The sequence below is a fragment of the Natrix helvetica genome, assembly GCF_964273705.1.
Source record: "Natrix helvetica genome assembly, chromosome: 2".
In the NCBI taxonomy this organism is placed as follows: domain Eukaryota; kingdom Metazoa; phylum Chordata; class Lepidosauria; order Squamata; family Natricidae; genus Natrix; species Natrix helvetica.
This window is the reverse complement of record NC_138552.1, coordinates 273,949,152-273,973,559: the sequence shown is the minus strand read 5'-3', so window position 1 is coordinate 273,973,559 and position 24,408 is coordinate 273,949,152. Positions and strand designations below refer to the sequence as shown.

The 24,408-nt window shown below is 37.8% G+C and overlaps 2 protein-coding genes across 2 annotated transcripts in view; both read right to left on the bottom strand.

Annotated features, from left to right (window-relative positions):
- RNF43 (ring finger protein 43) overlaps positions 1–5,750 on the bottom strand; it is a 53,992-nt gene extending 48,242 nt beyond the window's left edge. The window contains exons 1-2 of the mRNA XM_081944339.1: positions 5,266–5,750; positions 3,847–4,591 (exon numbers count right to left, since the gene is read on the bottom strand). Of these exons, the coding sequence (XP_081800465.1) occupies positions 3,847–4,083 (237 nt within the window). The 5' untranslated portion in view covers positions 4,084–4,591; positions 5,266–5,750. The remainder of the gene's footprint in view (positions 1–3,846; positions 4,592–5,265) is intronic.
- Positions 5,751–7,110: 1,360 nt separating this feature from the next.
- On the bottom strand, positions 7,111–23,167 carry HSF5 (heat shock transcription factor 5). The gene is made up of 6 exons (XM_081944340.1): positions 22,304–23,167; positions 16,905–17,276; positions 13,770–13,867; positions 12,495–13,025; positions 11,067–11,244; positions 7,111–8,452 (listed from the first exon to the last, which is right to left on the bottom strand). The coding sequence occupies exons 1-6, from the start codon at positions 23,010–23,012 to the stop codon at positions 8,382–8,384; spliced, it is 1,959 nt and encodes a 652-aa protein (XP_081800466.1). The 5' UTR covers positions 23,013–23,167; the 3' UTR covers positions 7,111–8,381.
- Between the last annotated feature and the right edge of the window lie 1,241 nt (positions 23,168–24,408).

Below are 24,408 nucleotides of genomic sequence, written 5' to 3'. Positions count from 1 at the left end.
AACATGAGGAACTGTATTAAAGGGTCGCGGCATTAGGAAGGTTGAGAACCACTGTTCTAGATAGAGTTCAAGATACGCTTTCACTTATGCAATCCAAAATGGTCTTGAGGTACGATAAAATGAATAATGACACTGTCAGCCTATAAAGCAGAATTTTGACAATTGTGGTACAATAGTTCTCCAAAAATAACCCCACCTGAAACTTTTTGCCTTTCAATTTTTTCCCCCTTAGGCATTGCAGTTTCCCTTTTTATTATACAATACAATAATACAATACAATAGTAGAGTTGGAAGGGACCTTGGGGGTCTTCTAGTCCATTAGCTAATACATGAATAGTAATTTTTAGTAATTTTAGGATTGATACATAATCTATCTTCTTTTGGAAACTGCTCTGAAGACATATTTTTTAGAATTATTCATGGTAAACTATACAAAGGACATCACCTCAGTTTGAGGCCATAAATACATCTAAACTGATCAGAGCATTGAATATGGCCCATGTAGCTACCTGAAAACAGATTCAGATTGCCTTACGGTTAGGTGGAGCAGACTAGCAAACTAACAGACTTTAACTGGCTGAATTCAGGATGCTGATCTATAGGTATATGAAATTCCTCCCACTTTCTGTTACAGTATTACATCACAAACTGAAGCATTCTCCATATGGGCTTAAAATGTTAAAAAGTTAATAATTTTTTTCTCCTTTTTTGTATCTTACTGTAACCTAACTCTGTAATTAAACCTAAAAAAATGTATTTTGAAAAATTCCGTATTATGTCACTTTTTCTACTTCCTTTTTTCCCTATTTGGGTATGCTGCATGCCTTACAATACAATACAATACAATACAATAGCAGAGTTGGAAGGGACCTTGGAGGTCTTCTAGTCCAACCCCCTCCCTAGGCAGGAAACCCTATACCGTTTCAGACAAATGGCTATCCAACATCTTCTTAAAGACTTCCAGTGTTGGGGCATTCACAACTTCTGGAGGCAAGCTGTTCCACTGATTAATTGTTCTGTCAGGAAGTTTCTCCTCAGTTCTAAGTTGCTTCTCTCCTTGATTAGTTTCTACCCATTGCTTCTTGTTCTACCCTCAGGTGCCTTGGAGAATAGTTTGACTCCCTCTTCTTTGTGGCAACCCCTGAGATATTGGAACACTGCTATCATGTCTCCCCTAGTCCTTCTATTAAACTAGACATACCCAGTTCCTGCAACCGTTCTTCATATGTTTTAGTCTCCAGTCCCCTAATCATCTTTGTTGCTCTTCTCTGCACTCTTTCAAGAGTCTCCACATCTTTTCTACATCGTGGTGACCAAAACTGAATACAGTATTCCAAGTGTGGCCTTACCAAGGCATTATAAAGTGGTATTAACACTTCACATGATCTTGATTCTATCCCTCTGTTGATGCAGCCTAGAACTGTGTTGGCTTTTTTGGCAGTTGCTGCACACTCATATTTAAATGGTTGTCCACTAGGACTCCAAGATCCCTTTCACAGTTACTACTGATGAGCAAGGTACCACCTATACTGTACCTGTGCATTTCGTTTTTGTTGCCTAAATGTAGAACTTACTCTTTTCACCATTGAATTTCATTTTATTAGATAGTGCCCAATGTTCAAGTTTGTCAAGATCCTTCTGTATCTTTAGCCTATCTTCTGGAGTGTTGGCTATTCCTGCCAGCTTGGTGTCATCTGCAACTTTGATGAGTTCCCCATTTATTCCCTCATCCAAATCATTGATGAAGATGTTGAAGAGTACTGGGCCTAAAACAGAGCCTTGGGGTACTCCACTGCATACCTCCCTCCATGTAGATGCAGTTCCATTGAGGACTACACGTTGAGTGCGGTTGGTCAGCCAGTTACGAATTCATCTGGTGGTGATGCTGTCCAACCCACATTCTTCTACTTTATCTATCTTTGGTTAAGCAAGGACTGTCCTTGTCCACTCTGTAAATTGCTGTGCACACAGAGGTATTGCTGTTACTATGAAGTGTTATAATTTGAAATGACCTCAAGCTGGTCACCTTTTCGGGCTAACTTTCCTCACAGGTTATAGAGATAAAAGAGAAAAATACTATTTACAATATTAGCATATGGAACTCTTGAAAAGAGATTGGATAGAAAAGTATGATATAAAATCATGAATCATTATACTTGTATAGCAATGAAGATGGTCAGAAAAAGTCATCTCTATTAATTTTTTGGCTCAAGCCCTTTAAAATTTGAAACAGCATGTACAAGAAAATACACTTTATTCTGACTTCTGGTTTTTGGAGGAATCCTATTTTAAGATCTGTTAACAGTGTGATTCTAATTGATACACTTTGGGAACAGAATGATTGTGATTTTCTCAGAATTACCTAGAAAAGGATTTAGGATCAGGACTCCTATTGTAGACATCACTGTCAGCTTGAGGCCACAATGTATACTGCAAATATGAAAGACTACTTTTCCTGACACACACTATGATTATATTTTCAAAAATAGCATATGAGCCTGTTTTATGCGGTGGTAGCAGATTACAAGATCTAAGGCAGAGATTATTCCTTCCTTGTTACTCACATACATTTAATAGTTTTTGTTAGCGTGTAATTCATACATTTGTCATCCTAGGAAGAAATCCTGTCATTGAATTATGCCTATTTCTAAAAGGACACATGTTCATATGAACAGAGTTGCCTTATGTAGTCAGAGGATGTCCCCAGTGTTTTCAACTGGATTTTCTCAGGTGGGGACTCTTTTTCAGTTCCAACTGAGATCATTTGAACTGGATATATCAGGAACATGATTGGGGATCCTTTCCTTGCAAACTGGGTGATCTATCAGTGGGCTGTCCTCTTTCCTAAATGATAAGATACAAAAGTAGTGTGCAATGTGTATTTGTTTGCCTTGTGATTTGAATTAACTTCAAGGAAGAAACCAACCAGAACAGTTGCAGTGCCTTGATACAATGTACTCTGACAATTCATCAATCCCTAATAACACTGTCAAGTTCTTTTCTCTCTCCAGTCTCCTGCAAAGTATCCTGAAACTGATTGATTCAATCTAATCAACCATTCCAACACCCTTGCTATTTCAACTTCACCCTGAACATTACAGGCATCAGCTACTTAATTATCTGCACTTTCTATAATATGACATTGCCTGAGTTTTGCAATACTCTGTTTGTGAACAATTATTTCAAGGCATGTGAGGACCCTGCAAGGTGAGTCACAGGTTACAAGACAAGATGGCACATGAAGTCAGGCCAGAAACTGCACTTCATCACAATAGACTGAACTTTACAACAGAGAAATTCATTCAGTCTTTCCATTTGGTTCTTCTTGCTCAAACTATGGAAAGTTCCTCCAAGCATCTCTCTCTGATCAAAGTAAGAGAATCCAAGACTGACATTCCTGAGTCCTTGTGGGAAAGAAGAGGTTTGGTTGCCACTTGAAGCACTTTCTGAAAGGCATGGTAAGATCAGTAACGTGGAAATTACCCAATTCGATACATTCCTAAAAGGAACCAAGGGAACAGGATTTTTAATATAAAATAAGGAGAGGTAAAACCAAAATCATGGGTCCAATGAGAGTGCCTCTGATAGTTCACGCCTTTGTATTTCATTCATACAGAACAAAATTAAAATGTCCCTGGGAACAACCATGTGCACCTGCCCATTTATGTTTGCTTAGCTGAAGAATAGCTATAAAAAGGGATACAATGGGGAAAGCTGTGTGAAGCTATAAAGTGGGCTGATGGTTTCTACTTGATGGTTTCAGTTACAAAGCAAAACAAAACACCACTGTGGCCAGCAGATCTTGCATGGGGGTGAACAAGTGTAACAGAATAAAGATTTGCTTACCTGCAACAGTTTGCCTTCAGCAGGGGTGATCTCTGCAATGCTAGCAAAGACTCCTTCCAGTGTGAGGGGTTCCAGTTTGAAAGGAATTACCTGAATTATTGCCTTCTGGGCCAAAGTCCGCTCGGCTTCCATTGCTGCCACCAGTGCCAGTCCCGAGTAGCCTAGTCGTATCTGCAGCATAGCCATTAGCAGCCAAGGCCAGAGGACTGCCAGCTGTAGCTGGGGGCCAACACTCATGCTCCCAGCTGCAGCAGTGTGCTCTGGCCACACATACTGCTCAGGAATGTGTCCTCACCCCACCAGCAGGTTCCAACAACTGGTAAAATTGTTGAGGATTATAGTCCTCTGTGCAACTGCAGTCAATGGGGCAAACAAGAAGCAAAGGGTAGTTACCTGGAGCTTCTTCCAGGCTTTCCTCTCCCCCTTTTCTCAAAGTTTCTTCATGCCACGTGTTTGTAAAATCCTTGAGCTTCACAAGATTATAAGAACCCCAGATCAGGTCTTCCTCCTCCTCCTCCTCCTCCAGATAAATTCAGACATGGTGATGAGAAAAACCAATGGGGCATGAATAGCATATGGTATGAAGAGCTCTTGGTTTCTTCCTGGAAGACTGCTGTACCTGATTTTAGACAGTTCCCCATGGAAGACAATATCAGCTTCTCAAATCCTTTCAGGCTTTTAGATCCGAGGATGGCAACAAGGACCGAACCTGATATCAGATGACCTTAGCAGCCCTTGTTGACGCCTGAAAAATGAATTGCTTTTTTCATATATTCTTTTGTCTATTAATGCCAACTACTTTTGTCTTTTGTTTCTATTTATGCCACACATTAAAGCACAGAGTAACCGTGCATGTACTTGCATTTAGGAATTTGAATGCAAACCTGGTTTTTCTTACTCATTGTCATCTGTTTGATCTTTTATTCATTATTTGCATGCCTCCAATGCCTGCACCTCACTCACTTTGTTGAATTAAAAAAATTAAGTTGGAATTTTCCAGCGGTTTGTCATTTTTAATACAGAAAACAGTCCGTGGCTCCCCAAATTTATGAAATAAAAAAGGCATTTCTCAGATGTTTTCCAGAACTTGGAAGCTAAAAAAACAGGAAAAACAACTATAGATACACCTGTGTTTTATTTCATAGCTGTGCAAAATCTCAGAATGTGTTTCCATTTAGAAGTTAAATGCAAATTAACACAATTAAACATTAAAAAGCATGCTTGTGATTATAGCTGTAGAAAAGCCACAGAAATTTATCAGTTAAACATTTGTTCAGAGGAAGAAAAAATAAATTTAAACTGGTACGCAAACCTGTTACATAGTTTTGCCTCTAAAAGTCTATGAGAAAAAAAACCAGCAGCTTTTTGAAAAATCTTGGACAAAATATTTCAATTATCAAAATGTATTCTGAATCTTACCTACAAATTTCAGGTAAGGAAAGGGAAGTAGGGAAAACTCACAGAAACTCTTTATACAGGTAAATGTGAAATTCCACAGTCTGAATCAGAAAGAAAAATTGACTCCCGGCGGAAGGCTTGTGAGTCAGGCGTGGCTGAAATCTAGTTTCCAAAAACAACTTTAAAATCTTGCTAAAAATCCAGGAAAATTTCTAAGAACTCCTTTTGAATTTGAGTAGTCTCCCCTTCTTTCAGCAAATATAGTAGGCATATCTAAGCAGCACGCAGGATGGCAGTTGCTTGAAACAGCAGATATCCATCAGAAGACTGCATGAAAAACACAATGCAATCATTCCTCAAAGGCAAAACAGGACCCAGTGGGATGAAGTGAACTTGAAAAGTTCTGAAGAGCTCTTGAAAAAAGTCTCCTTTCCCGAAAATCACAACTGGCTTAGCTCCTGGAAGGCAAAAGTACTTTGTAGCTTGTGCTCTTGGCTTCCCTCCCCTAGGACTACAAACACTTTCTACCTGCTGACACAAAGTGAGGGTGGAGCAGCCAAAGGCAATAACTCCACCCCCTGAATGTGATTTTCAGTGTTCTTAGACTCCCTCTCCTGATTCAGTAGTAAATTGCACTTAACATTTGCTTCCTTTTGACAGGAATTGGCTGACTAGTCTATATGAGCAAGATTCACTTGCTGCATTTCCCAAAGAATTATGTACAGAGAAATGGAAAGGGAAAATAATTTGATCAAATGTGTTAAGACAAATCTGTGTTTCAAGATTTTTAGTATGACACTTTCAATTACATTGAAATTAGAATTGCAATAATTTCATCACTGAAGGAAGGATTGACTTATAAATTGAATACTAAAGTATGCAGCTTTTCTTCAAGTCTTAATTTTGGTTGTGTTGTTTTTTCCCCAATAGCCACTGCAAGGAAGATTTTAGGTAATGCTGATTTTTAGAAATCTGGAATTCAACTATTACTGTCTTCTGACATCAGCTGGATGAGTAATACCACAGGCCAGACAGGAAACTTCAAAGCAAGATTACCCATTTGAAGCTGTAATTTAGGATGTGGTATAATTCCATTGGGTACAGCATTCAGGTTACTAGAAAGTCAAGTATTCAGTAATGTACAGAACTCCATGCGAAAACCAGTTTTGCAATAATTTTATTTAGATATGGAGAAAGGTCAATTTTCTTTAAATCAAAGAAGGAAAATATGGATATTTGATGTTTTGATTTGTTCTTTTTATTATAATAAAGATCTCCCATTTCTAGGCTGTTACTGATTTTTTTCTTTTAAATTGCTTACTATACAGTGTTAAAATGACTGTGGAGTGTCCTTTCACTTAGTACTCTTTTGAGGGTGTAGTACACTTTTGAGGGTGGAGTGATTTAGTACTTAATTTTATTCAAATGAAAATCAAATACTTTACTCTCCAATAGGACTATTAAGATCTAAGCAGCAAAAATCCAGATAACCACCAGATGACATCATATAGATACAGAAAATTCAAACTATTGTTCTGTTTAGCTATTTTCTGGATTTTTGCCAGAAAATCTGGTAGTCCTACTCAAGTATTACTATAGCAAACACTGGACTTATTTTGAGTAATCCTTTTTATTATTTATTAATAGAATACATTTTAGCTGAAAGCTGTGAATGTACTGAGAAGGTTTTTCCAGATAGAGTTATGCTGAGTATTAGCATCAAGCAATATTGTAGAGATTTCTTCAATAGTTTGAATATTATTTTCTCCTTTGCCATATTGAATATTCTTTCTTTTCTACAAATGCTTAAGAGTCAAATAACTGAGTCTATAAATATGGTAGGAGATCCAGCTCCTTGGCCTCATTTTCCAGTTAGTTTAGAGACAGATGTAAAGATATAAATATCACCATTTCCAGACTGAGCCTTAAAAATAGAGGCCCATTTAAATGTTCTTTATTAATAATTTTGAATTATTAACAAAGCTATGCTACAATACAATTATTTCCTGTAGTCTGATCAGGTATGATAAAGAATGAGCTTCATTTGCAACATTTATTTGGATCTGCAACATACCTGAACGAAATGCCTATTTTTAATTTAAGTCAGGCTTGATATACAAGCACCTCTTACCATTTTTTAAAATTCAGAGACCTTGCTAAGTATTCTTCCTGCTTGTGTAGCATTTTATTCTTCACTTAATTTTCTTATCTTAATATTAGACTGAATGCATATAGATGGACAAATGGAGCCTCTGAAAAATGATTGGAATTATCTCAAAATAATCAGTATATCAAAGCAATGGAAGTTTTGCAAGAAATTATATATTACTATCTTGCAAATCAATATGAGGCTATAGCTGAGTTTGTGTGGTTGACTTTGGTTCATCCTGCCTTTCATTGAGCAATAATGGATGTAATAGATGGAATAATAGATCTATCTGATTTGAGTTTTTGAGGAATTATATCCTTATGCATTTTTCAGAGTTCTGGGAAATCAGAATAGTCTTAAAACACATTCTCATCATGCTACATCATTTGCATGTATTCTAATTACAACAAATACATTCGAGTACAAAGTTATTACTCTTTAAAATCTATTGTCAATAAATACAATCATATTGAACAAGTTAAAAAGCTTGCAAAGACATTTAAGTTAAGCAATAAAACAACATATGCCTTAACATTTGTTTTATGTTGGCCCTAGAATGAGAAAATTATGAAAACACAAGAATGTACCATTAACATAAAATATCCAGCAGCTATTAGAGATGGAAAAATGAAGAAAGAAAGAAACTGCTTGTGTAATTAACTAGAAAATGAGATAAACAGTATTCAAATGAAATTTGAACAATCCTATGGGGACATTTGTGGCAGCTGTTTGAAATACAGCTTTTCCACTTTTAACAGATTTGGACAAATAAGTTTATTAATTATATGAAACAGGTTAAAAAATAATTTAAACCTATTAAAGCGGTATTAAAAACAGTGGTGGGATTATTTACAAGTGTGACAAAAAATGAGTAATGGAAGAGAGTTTTATTTGTCATAACAGTCCCAAAAATACTCCTGGAATGAAAGCCACTGCTCTTCCCCAGCTGGCTACTGCTCTGCATTTGTACATACTTTCCACCAACTTCTCACTCCCTTAATTCTTCTTCCTTTGGAAAATGTTCTTGCTTGCAAGCCACATCCACTAGCAAATGTAGATCTAGGGAGAACACAAATGGCAATCCAATATTTATTCTGTAGTTTGGTCTTAAGATGTAAAGTACATCTTAAGAGATAGAAAATGTACCCCTGTCTGTCTTAACTAATGGGGTTCCAAGCCCATATTTGCCAGCTAGAGTTCCCAAACAGCTGTGGCAGAACAGCGTTTCAGTAAAAAATTAGGCATTTTCTTTCTTGCTACATTGAACAGATACAAATTGGTAGTGGAAGTAATGCACAGATAGCCACTTACAAATCCACAGCTGCAGATAACTATATTTGTGTGGTCTCTTTCTATTATGTATATAGGTGAATAGTTAATTATAGTTAAAGAATATTGGATAGGTATATAACATCAAGATACAAGGGAATATAGCAACTGTTAAAGATCACATCTGCATTGGCTTTAACATGTTATCTGTAACACCAAATAAAGGTAGTGAGATGAAATTACACTGTTGTTTATGTCAAGCAGACACCCTTCTCAGAAAGGCAACAGATAAACGTAACAGACTGAACTTGCAGATGTAATTGTGTTACTATTAATATTTTTATTTAGTACAGATGTATTTAAGTCAGTCCAAGAAGATAAAGAAATCACAGCATACTATGTATTTCAAGAAGAGACACCTGATTAACATAATCAGAATGAGGAAAGTGCTGCCATAATTTTTACACTCCTGAAACAGGATTTCAAAAGCCAAAGAATTCATGTCTCCAAAGAGAAATGTAATTCCTGGACCAAATAAAGTGCAATCAAGGAAGAAATTATTAAATAACAAGGATCCATTCCTAACCATCATGATGCCAAAATGATTAGACAGACATTGTGATGTCATGAAATAAGAAAGCTCTACTCTTTAATATTGTATCACAACAGTGTGCAAGTACATAAGGACAGAATTTGTACAGTGTTGTCACAACAATATTTTGTCAATTGCACTCCCACCTTAAAAATGCCAATTGTCCAAGTACCAAAATTTCCTCAGCAAAACAGAAAGCTCTCAGAGAGGCAATTACTGTGGTGATTAGAAAAGAAGTGAATGAAAATCACCAGGAATAAAACTTACGATATGGAAGGTAAAGGTGGGGCTTCCTACCAAAGATCTTGATTTTAAAACATTCCAAAAATACTTCACACGCACCCTAAACCATAAGCACTGCAATTACAACCAACATATTGCAGAAAAGATGATTTGGCATAACACTTCAAACTTAGTGATAAGAGTTTTTAACATTTAAACAACCTATTTCAGGAGTTACTGGGTTTTCTTTTTGCTAGAGATATGGTATGTATGGCTGTGAAGTTCTATTCTGTCCTGAAAATACAATACAATACAATACAATACAATAGTAAAGTTGGAAGGGACCTTGGAGGTCTTCTAGTCCAATCCCCTGCCTAGGCAGGAAACCCTATACCGTTTCAGACAAATAGCTATCCAACATCTTCTTAAAGACTTCCAGTGTTGGGGCATTCCCAACTTCTGGAGGCAAGCTGTTCCACTGATTAATTGTTCTAACTGTCAGGAAATTTCTCCTCAGTTCTAAGTTGCTTCTCTCCTTGATTAGTTTCCACCCATTGCTTCTTGTTCTGCCCTCAGGTGCCTTGGAGAATAGTTTGACTCTCTCTTCTTTGTGGCAACCCCTGAGATATTGGAACACTGCTATCATGTCTCCCCTAGTCCTTCTTTCTCTTAAGCTTCTTTCTCTTATTAAATCTTGCACTGAGCTGGCCTAAATGATACCCTAAATCATTTTCAGCTCTTTTGACTATCAAGAGGTCAGATAAAGGTCAACAGATTACATTTTATTTTCCCTTCAATCTAATGCTCAGATTCTTCTTCAGTTGAAATCCTACACATGTCTTCTAGGCGGGACTAACCGAGCAGAAAAATACACACAGACATACACACACAAACATAGTCACACACACACACACACCTGCACATCTCTTCATTCACAGAATCGCATGAAGGTTATTCAATGTTTATTATGAGGGATGATCAATAGTGCATTAGTAATCAGAATTATTAACATGTCCCATATTAATAAAGGTAATCCTCAACTTACAACTGTTCATTTAGTGACTATTCAAAGTTACAACAGTGCTGAAAAAAGGGACATGACTATTTTTCACACTTATAACATTGCAGCATCCCAGTAGTCACATGATCAACATTCAAATGCTTGGCAACTGTTTCATATTTATAACAGTCATACAATCCCAGGATCGTGTGATCCCCTTTAGCAACCTTTTGACAAGCAAAGTCAGTGGGGAAACCAGATTCACTTAACAACCATGTAACTAAATTAGCAACTGCAGTTGTTCACTTAACAATTGTGGCAAGAAAGATTGTAAACGGGGCAAAATTCACTTAACAAATGTTTCACTTAGCAACATAAATTATGGGCTCAGTTCTGGTGGTAAGTCGAGGACTACCTGTATTTCAATCTTTGTACAAAAGATAAGTGTAATTCATGTTAACTGTCCTTCATGCTGGTGTCTGAGAAATTAGCAGAAACAAAATTGCTCTAAAAATTGAGGAAAAACTGCCTCGAGTACTTCAATATAAATACATTTATATGAGAAGACACAGAAAGCCTACCATCCTTACCAGGGGATTTGCCCTTCTGTGAACTGCTCCTTCTTTCTCTGCATTTGGTTTGGATGGATGAAACTGAATCTTTGGGGCATTTGTTGAGAGGACCCACCTCTGAAACGAGGAAACCAATTTGTTCTGAGGATGCAACAGTCTCTGGTGTATTTGACTCACACTTTATATTAGGATCCTCCTTATAAAGAAGTAAAACACATAAATAAGTAATATATTTATTTCAAACATTTCAGAAAACAGCACAAGTCCTTGAAGCCCTTTCTCCACAATATAATATTTACGTCATTACTATTCCAGGATGGTCTATGTTGTTTCCCACACATGATGCCATAACAAAGACTTAAAAAGGAAACGCTGGAAGCTTATCATCCAAGATTTCTTTTAAAAGGCTACATGTGCAAAGGCATATTTAGAACCACCAACAGAATGTATGGGCTATTGTCGAAAAGGAGATTATCTTTCAAAGAATGATTAAATTTTACCCTTAAAATTATCCCCAGCATCTTAATTACCTAGTGTCATCCAAATAGGCATCATCACAGCAATAATGGTAAAAATATTTCAGAAACAATTATTTTCAGAACAATTATTTGGTAAAAATATTTCAAGCACAATTATTTTCAGATATTCTCTGTCATTATTTAATGCCTTGAGACATGACTTAGTTAAGCCTAACCCTAATCCTACTTGCCCCATAAAGTATTAAATTTATAATCTTGAATTAACTAATTGGAGGGGTTTTCCAAGAACTGAACCCTCACAATTGGCAAGGAGTTACTGAGTATAGTTTAGAATGTTTTCTGAACCAAATTAAACAAACCATAGTTTAATGCAACTTGTATACCCAGCCAGGGGTGATTGGTCTAAGGCAGTCAAGTAAAACTTTCATGGTTGAGGATTTGAGTTTAGACTTCCTTAGTTATAATTTTACCTATGATCATGACAATAATGTTACTATTATGACTGCAATCATGCAATAAACTTAAGCTGCTTTTTAAATTAGGCCATTTTCTGAGTTTACACAATTCAGTCAACAATAACTAATGAAACTGGCTGGGTTCATACAACATGCTGAGTGACAAAAAAGCTAAGCAAAGTTAATATTAACCAAATATTAACCTTAGAAAGTTGTGTAAACACAGCTGCTAGTTTTTAACTGACCTGTCAAGTATGTTATATGAACACAGGTGAATGTGCTTTAACAAAACTTTAATAGTGAATATTATATTCAGTTGTGTTAATTATGTACATTTGTATTTTATACAATTATGTACAATATTTGCATTTTATAATTTTGAAAATCAATGATTTGATGATGCCATGAAATATATTATTTTAATTCTAATTTAAATATTTGCTTACTCCTGAAGAACATGGAGAAGAGATTATCAGCCCAGAATATATCATGGTTGTTACACTGTTCCCTACCTGTGGCTGACTGAATGGAAGCTCCTCTTGAACAAATACCATGGGAGACACAGGAGAAGACTGGTTCAGTTGTTCTTTGACCTTTGCTGATGTTTGTGGTGTGACTGTAGGCTGTTGCACTATTTGAGCTGTGGTATTCTCCACAGGTTCTGTGGTATGAATAGCATAGATAAACTCTGGAGACTGTGGCAAGGAGCATGCTATAGCTTGTTCAGACTCTACAACAAAGGATGTGATATCTGAGCCTACAGGTGTTAGAGGTTCTAAGTGGCTGGTTTGACCTGAAGAAGCTGTATCACTATTCCCTGAATTAACTATTAATTGTTGGTTTCGATTTGACTGTGAAGTTGGACATTGGTTCTCCACTGGTTCTACTTTTACCATTTCCAGCTTTGGGGATGAATGCATTTCATCAACAATCTGGAAGACGGCTTCTAGATTGACTTCTGTCTTCTTGTTTTCATCAGAGGTGTTGCAGGACCAATTAGAAGGCAAGAATTCAACTGGATATGAAGATTGCATTGGTGGATTCTAGTGAGACATAGACATTTATTTGTGCATTTTAGCACTGCTGAGTAAAAGAAGACTATATAACTCAATAATACATCTGTGTTTAGCATATGCTGTCTATAATACAGTTACTTTTGAAAAAAAAAAATACAAAGACTCCAAAGTCTTCATTAACAAATTTGAATTCTGGTGTCCTCTAATAGAAAAGGCTATAAGTAAATAAGCAACTAAATATTATTTGAATTTAATATAACAATATTGCTGCAGAAATTGAATTTGAACTGGGCTTTCTAACATAATTCTTCAGAAATCTTGGGAGAAAGTCTATTGTATGAACAATTTATATTACTTCAGAGTCAAAGCAATTAATATAGGACATTTAAATATAGATGTTTATGATTTTGGGAACTCTTCCTTAAAAAGAAAATACTTAACAGAATTTTTAAAGATTATATATAATTCTACAATGAATGTTTTTTGTAAACAAGAAATTTCTAATTATTGAAATAATTTACCCTGAACAAAAATTTTATGTGTTCAGCTACAGATATAATAAACTTGTGACCAAGGGGGAATCAATTTGATGTTTCTTAAATTTACTTTTTAATCTTAATGCAGTACACCTAACTACTACAAAAACAAAGTGAATTTTCAAAACTTCACTATGTTATGATATGCCATCAAGGTCAGGATTCAGAAAAGTATACAATATATTGCATTGGACATGCCTTGGATAGGTCACTGGAACTTAGCCAATTCATTCACCTGAAAATAGCTGCAGTGTGTATAGATAGAAGCTGTAGGACTACCACAACCACTTAAGGGATCCATGTGGGTAGGTGGAGAACAACACTGTAATACAGCTAGAAAAAAAAGAAGAAAAATTAAAAGGCAGAAATGATATTCCCAGTTAATTAAAAGGGTTTTCTGAATTGCGTTTAATACTATTATAGTTCTCCCAACTGTAATCTAGCAGTGGATTATGGTATAGTATAGGATCAGCAGAGATGGGCTACAGACCTATATAAAAAGCAGAAATAATCTGAGGACTAATCCCTTCCCCTAAGTAAATGATTTATATATTTTAAACACATTGTTTGAAAGCGTTCTTTAATTATAATAGGAAAACTGAAAATAATTATCCGTTGGGTAAAATATACTAATACATCCCCTCCCCCAAATCAACAGCATGCCTTGAATCCCATAGAATGTGTTGATATAGAGCAGCCCAAGCACAAGAAACGTGAAAAAAGACTCTTTAGGGAAATTCTTTATTAATCCAAAATCTGGGAATACTATATTTTTTGGAGTATAAGACACCCTGGACTATAAGACGCACATTAGTTTTTAGGGAAGAAAAAGAAAAAAATCTGCCTCTGCCTACCAGCATCCATCAGTATTCATCTGGCTAACATCCTTGCAGCAAACAGCAAACAGCCTGGTCAACTTCAGCATGTTATCGCAGCCTGATTCAGCATAAGCAGCTGATTGGCAGTTGGATCAGCCTCCCGGAATACCGCCAATCAGCTGTTCCAGGCTGCAGGGATCGCCACAGCCCATTGCTGCCTCCATGCGTTGTGTTTTCTGCCTCCGCATGCTCCAGCGATCCCCACCACCGGCGGAAAATGTGATGAACAGAGGCCAAAAATGGACCGTGCGGAGGCAGCAATCAGCGGTGATGTGCTGTGATGATCCCCGCAGCCTGGAAGGGGTCTAAAACAGAGTGTGCGGAGGCTGAAAACACCATGCAGAGGCCAAAAACGGCCAAAGGGTGGAGCTGCTGGGTGGGCAGGACTTCAGCAACATTTGCTGTATAAGGAATTGTGCCTTCTAGATCACCCTAAAAGCCTAGTCTTAAAGCCTAGGCCTGTGATAAAATTTAGATCTCAGTAAACCTAAAATTTAAACCTGAATTGGCTACTTAGCCTGGTTAGATCAAAACACTTGGGTCTTCAAATAGGCAAATGCAGAATGCATAACAAAGATTATTCCATTTCTCCCACCACTGGGAGAATGTTTCACATAAAGCAATTTCTGAGTCCATGAAAACAGAAGTATGTGCATTTTTTTCTCAATTACTAAGCCCAATTTATATAGAAAGTCAGCTAGTTATCACTCGATGATAATTTCTTTAGTAAACTTTTAAAGGCAGAGCATCGCCAAGGAGTATTTTGGAATTTATGAAGGCAAATACAGGTAGCCCTCAACTTACAACCATTCATTTAGTGACCATTCAAAGTTACAACAGTACTGAAAAAAGTGATTGTAACTGCTTTTCACACTTATTACCCATGGTTATGTGATCAAACTTCAAATGCTTGGCAACTGGTTCATATTTCTGATAGTTGCAGTGTCCCGGGGTCATGTGATCACATTTTATGACCCTCTGACAAGCAAAGTCAATGGGGAAGCCCAATTCACTTAACAACCGGGTTACTAACTTAACAACGGCAGTGATTCACTTAACAACTATGGCAAGGAAGGTCATATAATGTAGCAAAACTCACTTAATTGTTTTGCTTAGGAATGGAAATTTTGGATTCAATTATGGTCATAAGTCAAGAACTACCTATATTGCATAAGGGAAAGAACGGATTAGTATTTAGTGATAATATTCAAACTCACCGGATATTGTACACAACTAATTTATAGAACCCGTTAAGAGCAACTTTTAAAATAAGTTTCAAATGTAAATGATCAGATTGTCATTCAGAAAAACGATTGGTGTTGAATAAATCTTCTCTATTGTTTGACATTGAACACTTTCTCTACACAGGGTTATAATCCTACTGCTCAGAAGTCATTTTTAACCAAATATCTGCTTATGACCTCAGTAGAAGAGCACAGCTTTGACAGCACTGATGTTTAAAATAGAACAGTCTGTCTGAACATTTTGTTTGCTTGTTGTGTTAAGGCAAAACCCCAGGGCTGCTTTAACTAATATGAGCAGCAAAAGCTAATATGACAGAGCCATAAGTCCCTGCTAAAACTTCAGTGGGTGCAATGTAAACATTAAATAAACGTATTCCTTTGTATGATGACATATACTAGAAAAACTGCACAGTTTACGGATCTGTGCAGCAGGTTTTCAGGATATTTGAAGTTTAAAAAATAGACATATTGTAAGTACTTCATTAGTCCATGATCAAAGTGTATGATGTGGACTCTGAATACATATGAAATAGCTTTTAGACTTACCAGTAAGTCATACATCAAAACACTGCCATTTCCTGACATTATTGAAAACAATGGAGTATAGATGTTTGGGGTAGGTCACATCAAATATCAAATATTTAAGAAGTAGCTGTGTGATTCCATAATAAATACAATTCTAAAGTATAAACTTAAGTGCAGATTAAACTATAAATTCCAGGCTAGGTTCTTTTTTCTTACATTTCTAGCTAAAAGAATTGTGGGGAGCTGCCATCAGTATTTTAGATGATAGCTCTTGGCTGGATTATTACATTACTTTGAGACAAATGATTACTATTGCAGAGATAAGAAAAACTATAAATTTAGATATTGTTGGACTATTACTGCTTTCTTCTATTAGCTGCAGGTGGCACAGCCAGTGGTCACAAAAAATAGCTGTAACACAATATGTGGCAGGACATAGAAGCCCCAAATATTCCCTAGGGCTCTTTTTGTCTAAACAACAAGCAAATTTGCCGTGGTATTTCTATATTACCAGGGATACCTTATCACAATTCCTACATTGAGATACTATACATTATTACAAATTTGCATCTGTATTTTTATATATTAGGTATTTTAATAGTTTTGTGGTTAGATGGGAGCCTTGTTGGCGGTTGCTGCTATTGTAAACACTAGACTTGTAAATTTTTTAAAGCATAAAGATTTAAACTTTTGATGAAATAAACTAATATTGGAACATGTTACCTGTTGGATAGTAAGCTTGGGAGTATGGTGCTGAAGCTGCATAACTGGTATATTTCTGGGAAGATGGGGCCATTGTCTGAGGCCCTTGTTGAATATGCACAGATGTAGAGCTGGGCTGCAGTGTATAAGTTACTTCTGTTGGGAACCGCTGCAACACAGGAAATGGAACACCTTTGTCTGAAAAAGCTGATGTCTCCACCTGACCTGGGAGCATTCCAAGGGAGTTCTGCCATGTTCTGGGAGGAAAAGGAGTCCGATCGGAACCTTTCAGTGGAAAAGCATTTTGGTTGTGAGATGATGGTGACAGGTAGGAATAAGGAGATAAACTGTCTCGCCGAAAAGATCGATGAACCTGTTCTAAAGTCAATGGAGCTGAAGATGGAGAGGAAAATGAGAAATTTGATAAATTATCAAACATATGTCAGACGTCTCTAATAGTGTATAATCACTGCTAAGCATATTTGCCTAGATTAGTTTTAATCAAATGATATAGCAAACAGTACTCAAAGAAGTAACTTCCCAGTTAGAATTGGAAAACTTTTAATTTGCATCAATTGACATATGTATATGATTCTGGATAGGATTTCTTAAGTGAGTATTAGCCCTGCTTTGGATATCAAATCATTCCAAGGATATTATCATAGGATTAGGAAGAGTCTAGAGTGATAACATAATCTGGACTAATGTAGTGATTTGTCACCACCCCTTGATTTCTATTTTTAATTTGATACTAGTAGTATCCATTTCAGAATCAAATATGATAGAGCCCTTTTTAATAATATTTAACAGTAATAATAATGTGCAATTAAATTAAAACTACTAATTGAACATCTAAAAATAATCTGGGGTAAAATATATATCTACCTAAAAAGTGTTCATCTGGGCCAAGGGAATATTAGAGCATCAGACTATTTCACAAAATGAAGACTTTTTCTCTGTTTGCTAGTTGCCATCTCTGAAAATGAGTTAAGGCAAGTAGACAAAGGCCTCAATAAGCGTCTACAAGTAAATTATGAAAGTGTTCTTCATGTTCAAGTTGTGAAGAATGTGAGATAATAACCAGCAGCCAAATTAAATTAGAAATGGGCCAGAAATCAGTCCAGTTTTCTGTGCTATTAAGTATATTCTAAAAATGTGTCAGGTACAGGCTCCACAGATTTAAAAACAATATTTTTTACAATTTCTGAGCTTCTGTACCTTTTGGGATACATTCATATCAGGTTTTTTAAAAATAATATTTTTGTTGCTGTCTCTGACTGTTGTGTGCTGCTCATATAGTTGCCTTTGGTGAGATGGATGGCTATATAAATTTTATAAATAAATAATGCAGTAGTCTAATTTATAGACATATTACTGTGGGTTAGTTGATACAGCTATTCTTAACTATCACACCTTTATCAAATGACATGTACCTTAGGAATACTCTACTTGTGTGTTAAAGCAATACATTCTATATGAAGGTATCTTTGAAAAGTGCTGAGAAACTACATTTGACCCAGAATAGACTTAGGTAATTAAGGAATTGTCACCTATTGGAAGTATGTGATACTCTTATTTTAAAAAATGCATTGGCTTCTCATTTATTCTGGACCAAATATAGGGAACTAGTAATATCCTTTAAAAAAAATTGGACCAGAATATCTGAAAGACTACTTTCTGCTGTTTAACAGCCTGAGGAAATTTTCAACAGAAGTCCTGGTCCTAATATGCTCTTAGTAGTAGTCTTATCTGGAAAAAGAGCTTATTCAGCAGCAATACTTTTTCCTCCCAAATGAGATTTGTCATATTGTTTAGACTTACATTGGATAGTTCAAATATTCTAAGAGTTACTATTCTCTCGTTGCTTTAACCTGCTAGGTGCTGTTCAGTTAAAATATTTAAAGGATTACCTATAAAGTTGTACCTGTTTACCTGTTATATACCTATTTTTGCTGTTTTATCAAACCCACATTTTATTATTTTACAATTATAAGAAGTATTTTGTCAATAGCAATAGCAGTAGCATTCAGACTTATATACCATTCCATAATGTTTTACTGCACTGTCTGAGCGGTTTACAGCGTCAGCCTATTACCCCCAACGATCTGGGTCTTCATTTTACTGAAACTGGTACACGTGTATTTGTTACTTCTTGTGATATATGTGGGATTTTCTTACATGGGTATATTTGTGTAGCAATATTACCTTACATGAAACAATCCCAATAATGGATGCAATGAAAAATGAGAATTTATAGTTCTTCTAAACTTATAATGGCCATCTATGAAATACTTCTTCCAGCTGTTTGTGAGATTTCTACCTTTTCTGCTCTGTGATACTGGGTCTAAATGAAAAATAATATACCCTATTAAAAATGGAGAGAATATTATAGTGCTCCAGTGCTCTCCCTCCTGTTCTTTTTGTTTCAATTGTATTCACCAATTGATCTTGATGAATAATTTAATCTATTTTCATCCTGGTCCTATGATTGACAAGTATTATTTAATGTTTCTATAGTCAAAGCAAAAGGGAGCACATTGGCTCAGCGGTTAAAGATGCTGAGTTTGTCAGTGACAGCTCAGGTTTGAGACCCGACTGCCATATGGTGGGCTGAGCTTTTGCTTCTTGCTTCAGCTCTTGCCCATCTAGTAGTTTGAAAGTTTGCAAATGCAAGTAGATAAATAGTTATTACTTTAGTGGGAAGGTAACAGCGTTCCATGTGCCTTAGCATTTAACCATGCTGGCCACATGACCATGGAAAATGTTTTCTTCATAATGCTGGCTCCCTCAGCTAGGAAACGGATGAGCACCGCCCCCTAGTGCTGGACATGACTGAATGGGGAAACCTTTACCTTTATAGCCATAGCAACTAGTAAATTTGCAACTCATTTATCAGTGATATGCTCCTGTTTCTTCACATGTTACTGGCGCCTTGAAAAAAGAGCTGCATTAACTAACAGAATGGGGATAGTATGAAATACATACAGCCCCAATTATTTGAAACAAATACTGAAAAACGTCAAAAAATGAATTACTGCAAGCATGCTCTAACAAAAGATGGAGCAAATGGAACATGCATAAAGCATATCTCTTGTTCCAAATCAGCCAGCTAAACTTTTAGAGTTTTTTTGAGGAAAAGAAATTCTGCAATTAAATCATGTTTAATTATTATTTATAAAATGAATTGGCTGGATTCACAAAACATGCTAAGCTCAAACCTATTTTATGATTTTTCATGATATAACCTCGACAACTGGTCAGGTTAATTAAAGATTTGGCAGAGTAGTTCTAACTAGGGATGATTATTCTGAGTAATTTGTCATCAAGCAGGTGCACTAAATGAATAGGTGAATCCTCTTTCTCATTAAAACTATCAGCCTTGAAAGGCAATGCACAGCTCAAATCTGCAGAGTGGGAGATAATTGTTAAAAAATAATATTTTAGGCTTAACATTTAGCAGCAGTGGATTCAAAATGGATTTTCCTTTGGTCTTTCAATAGAATGAAATAAATAGTGATTGAAACTTGTCAGAGATTTTGTTATAGAGAGTGTTGTTTTGTAGTACAAGCATGTATCTGGGGATATCTTTAACATTAAAAAATGTTTCTGTTCTGCAAACATTTATTTGCAGAAGAATTTTGTTGACTTCAATGAAATCTACTTTAAAACCTTACCTAGTAAATTGGAGGAGTGGAAATTCTATAACTAAAAATCTTCTATCCAGAGACTTCTAACTACTTAAAGCAGGGGTGTCCAAACTTGGGAACTTTAAGACTTGTGGACTTCAACTCCCAGAATTCCCCAGCCAACCATGCTGGCTGGGGAATTCTGGGAGTTGAAGTCCACAAGTCTTAAAGTTCCCAAGTTTGGACACCCCTGACTTAAAGAATACAGGTAATCCTCAACTTACGACCACAATTGAGCCCAAAATTTATATTGCTAGGTGAGAAATTTGTTAAGTGTGCTTTATCCCATTTTACGACTTTTCTTACCACAGTTGTTAAGCGAATCACTGCAGTAGTGACATGGATGTTAATGAATCTAGTTTCCCCATTTACTTTGTTAGAATTCAAAAAGTGATCACATGACTCAGGGCCACTGTAACCATCATGAATAGAAGTCAATTGTCAAGCAACTGAATGTATATCATGTAACCAGGGGGATTTTGCAATGGTTATAAGTGTGAAAAATGGTCATGTCACTATTTTCAGGGCCGTTCAAATGGTCACCAAACAAACTGTTGTAATTTGAGGACTACCTGTATAAAATATGCAAGGCAGAGTAAAAGACTTTAACCACCAGACTTCAACATAGTAGTGAATGGATTCTGCATTGACATTGGATAACCAAAGATTTGAACCAGGGCCCTTGGGTGATTCATATTGCTTGCTAGTGATTACATGGCTTTATTCACACAATACTTGGTTACAGAAAATTCATTTTTCTGATTCATATAATGCATTGAACAATTGACTAATCAGTGTGGCTTTGAAGAACATTCTAGGCCGCATAAAAGCTAGCAGAAATTAGTAGCAATCAAGCTTAATATATTGTATAAACATAACCACTAGAACTTTAATTGATCTGGTTAAGTGTGTTTTGTGAACAAAGCCAGTGAGTTATAAGTTTATTTCTATGAGATACTGAAGAGCCAATCATATTTGACTGGATGAATTTTGACTTTACTTTAATATGCAAACCCAGAATGCTAGGTTGAGCAAATAGCGGTCCAGTTGGGGTAAAAATGATATACAAATACAGGTAGTCCTTGACTTGTGACCACAATTAAGCCTAGAATTTATGTTGCTAAGTGAGAAGTTTATTGACTTTTGCCCCATTTTACGACATTTCTTGCTACATATCTTAAGTAAATTAGTAACGGTTGTTAAGTGAAATCTGGATTTCCCATTGACTTTGCTTGTCAGGAGGTCTCAAAGGATGATCATATGACCCCTGGACACTGCAACCGTCATAAATATGAACCAGTTGTCAACCATCCGAATGTAAATCATGTGACCATGGGGATGCTCCAACAGTCATAAGTGTGAAAAACAATCCTAAGTCATCCTATAACTTCGAAAGGACCCTAAACAAACTGTTGTAAGTTGAGGACTACTTGTACAGCTGTAAGGACACAGAGAAAACTCACTATTCTTAAAACTAAAGGCAATAAACTCTTGTCCTTTTTAAAAATAAACATTTAGATGCTCAGGATGAAACGGGAGAGCTTCTGAACATGCTTTCTCATTGAACTGGGCTGAACTCTGGCAGACTGGTTCCTCAGGGTGCACTCTGCAAATGCTCAGTACCCTGTGCCCAACACTGAACCTTTATTGTTATTTCGATATTGTTGTTATTGTTAGTAACTTTCTCATTGCACAAGGGAGAAGGTGCTGTTCGGGGACGCCCTCCTCTCTCACCGGGCTTGTTGTCGTTCTTGGCTGCTACGGCCCCTGCATGTGCCGGCGGGGGATTGTGATGGTGCTGATGTTGCTGGCTGAGGAGGGCCTCGCCACCGTGAAGGGAGGTGTTGAGGAGGCGCTGGAAGCGGTTGGGTGGCCGGCTGGTGACTTCCAGGCCTGCGGCCAGCTTGGCCTTGTTCGCGCTAGTCAGGCGTTTGAGGTGCACCAACAGATCGGGTCGGTCGCGGCGAAAGTGAGGGCTGTGAAAATGGTGCAAGGGACCGCCGGGGGCCGAGGCAGCGGCTGAGGCGCCTGCGGTGGATCCGCCACCAGACGAAGAGCCCCCGCTGCCCCCCGGCGGGCCTAGCACCACTTTGCGGAAGCCGTACAAATTGAGCTGCCGGATGAAACTAGTGAAATTGGTTGTCTTGAACAGCTCCGGCGAGGAGGAGGTGGACGACGACGACGACGACGGAGACACTGAAGAGCCGCCGGCGGAGGTGGGGCCGGCGCCATCGCCCCCAGGGCCGCCTCCCACCGCCACGGCCATCCCGCTGCCGCCCGCGCCCAGGAGCTCGGCTTCGAACAAGGGCTGGTCGATGAGGAGTCCCTCGCCCCGGGCGTCCCAGCGGATGGAGCGGAAGCGCGGGCTGTTGACCAGGCGCCACAGCTTGGCGGGGAAGTTGTTAGGGTTAATGGGCGCGGCCGAGAGCAGTGGGTCCTCCATCGAGGTGGCTCGGTCTGCGGGGAGCCGCCAGGCTTTCGAGGCCGCCTCGCGCCCGTTCGCCTTCTCTGCCTGCCTCCCCCCCTCAGTCCAACGGACGGTGGAAGGCCCGCGTGAGGCCGATCGGCTTTTTTCCAACGGACGTCGCCGTCAATCATCGCCGCCGTCGAGGCAGAGCGGGCCGACCGGGCTGTTTGGCGGCGCGCGCTCCGGCCACCTCCTCCCGCCAAAAGACTCGGGCGAAGAGGCTACACCGGGTGGCTGCCCGGTTTCTGCCTTTCGCTTGAAGGCTGAGGAAACAGTTAAAATCACACCGCCCCTCTTGCTGAAACAAAAGGTCCACACAACACAACCAGGCCTGATAGTTGCATTTTTTGGTCTTCTCTGGCCAGTGGTCTTGGGAGAGCAGAAGGTTCTCTTGCCCAGTGCTACCCACACTTGGCTTGGATATCCACCCATTTGCCTTTGATAAGGAGAATAACTTTAAGAAAGATGTAAATGATAATAATATATAATTATTATATATAATAATGATGTACTTTTGCAGAGGACAGAACCTTTGCTATCATCATCAGGCTGATTCTCATTCAGTATTCTTAGAATGATAAGAGAAGGGACCATTGAAGTTCCCTGCAGGAATCCACATTGAAGCATCCCAACAGATGGCTGCCAGACATCCAGAGCACAGGAGCTCATAGTTCTTGGTACAGGTGGTCCTTGCCTTACAATCATTTGTTTTAGTGACTGAAGTTACAGTGGCCATGAAAAAAAAGTGACAATTGGTTCTTGCACTTATTATACAACTGTTGCAGTATCTCCCGAGTCATGCGTTCAAAATTTGGACACCTGACAACTTGGCATATATTTACAACGGTTGCAACATCCTGGGTTCTGTGATCACCCTTTGAGACCTTCCCAGCCGGCTTCCAAAAAGCAATGTCGGTGAAGTACAACTGGATTTGCTTAATGACTGAATGGTTTACAGTTCATGCCAGATACTTTAAATAAATAATTATCCCAATACAGTAGTTAAGTTTAGGAGCTGTAGTGTTGCAGTGATTAGAATGCAGTATTGCAAATTAACTCTGCCCAGTGCCAGAAGTTCGATCCTGATCAACCCAAGATTGAGTCAGCCTTCCATCCTTCTGAGGTCAGTTAAACCCAGGTTATACTGAAACTGTAAACCACTTAGAGAGTGCTGTAAAACACTGAAGCAGTATATAAGTCTAGATCAGTGGTTCTCAACCTTCCCAATGCCGCAACCCTTTAATACAGTTCCTCATGTTGAGGTGACCCCCAACCATCAAGTTGGTGTCTCGTTTCCTTAGACCATCGAAAATATGTGTTTTCCGATGGTCTTAAGCTACCCCTGTGAAGGGGTTGTTCGACCCCCAAAGGG

What these genes read in the sequence shown, in the direction of transcription:
- HSF5 (XM_081944340.1), bottom strand. Translation starts at nt 23,012, where the DNA reads ATGGAGGACCCACTGCTCTCGGCCGCGCCCATTAACCCTAACAACTTC. An exon ending in CACACTGCAGCTATTTTCAG is followed by an intron (nt 13,026 to 13,769) that starts GTGAATGAATTG and finishes ATGTCTCACTAG; the next exon opens with AATCCACCAATGCAATCTTC. An exon ending in ACAGAAGGGCAAATCCCCTG is followed by an intron (nt 8,453 to 11,066) that starts GTAAGGATGGTA and finishes TGTTCTCCCTAG; the next exon opens with ATCTACATTTGCTAGTGGAT.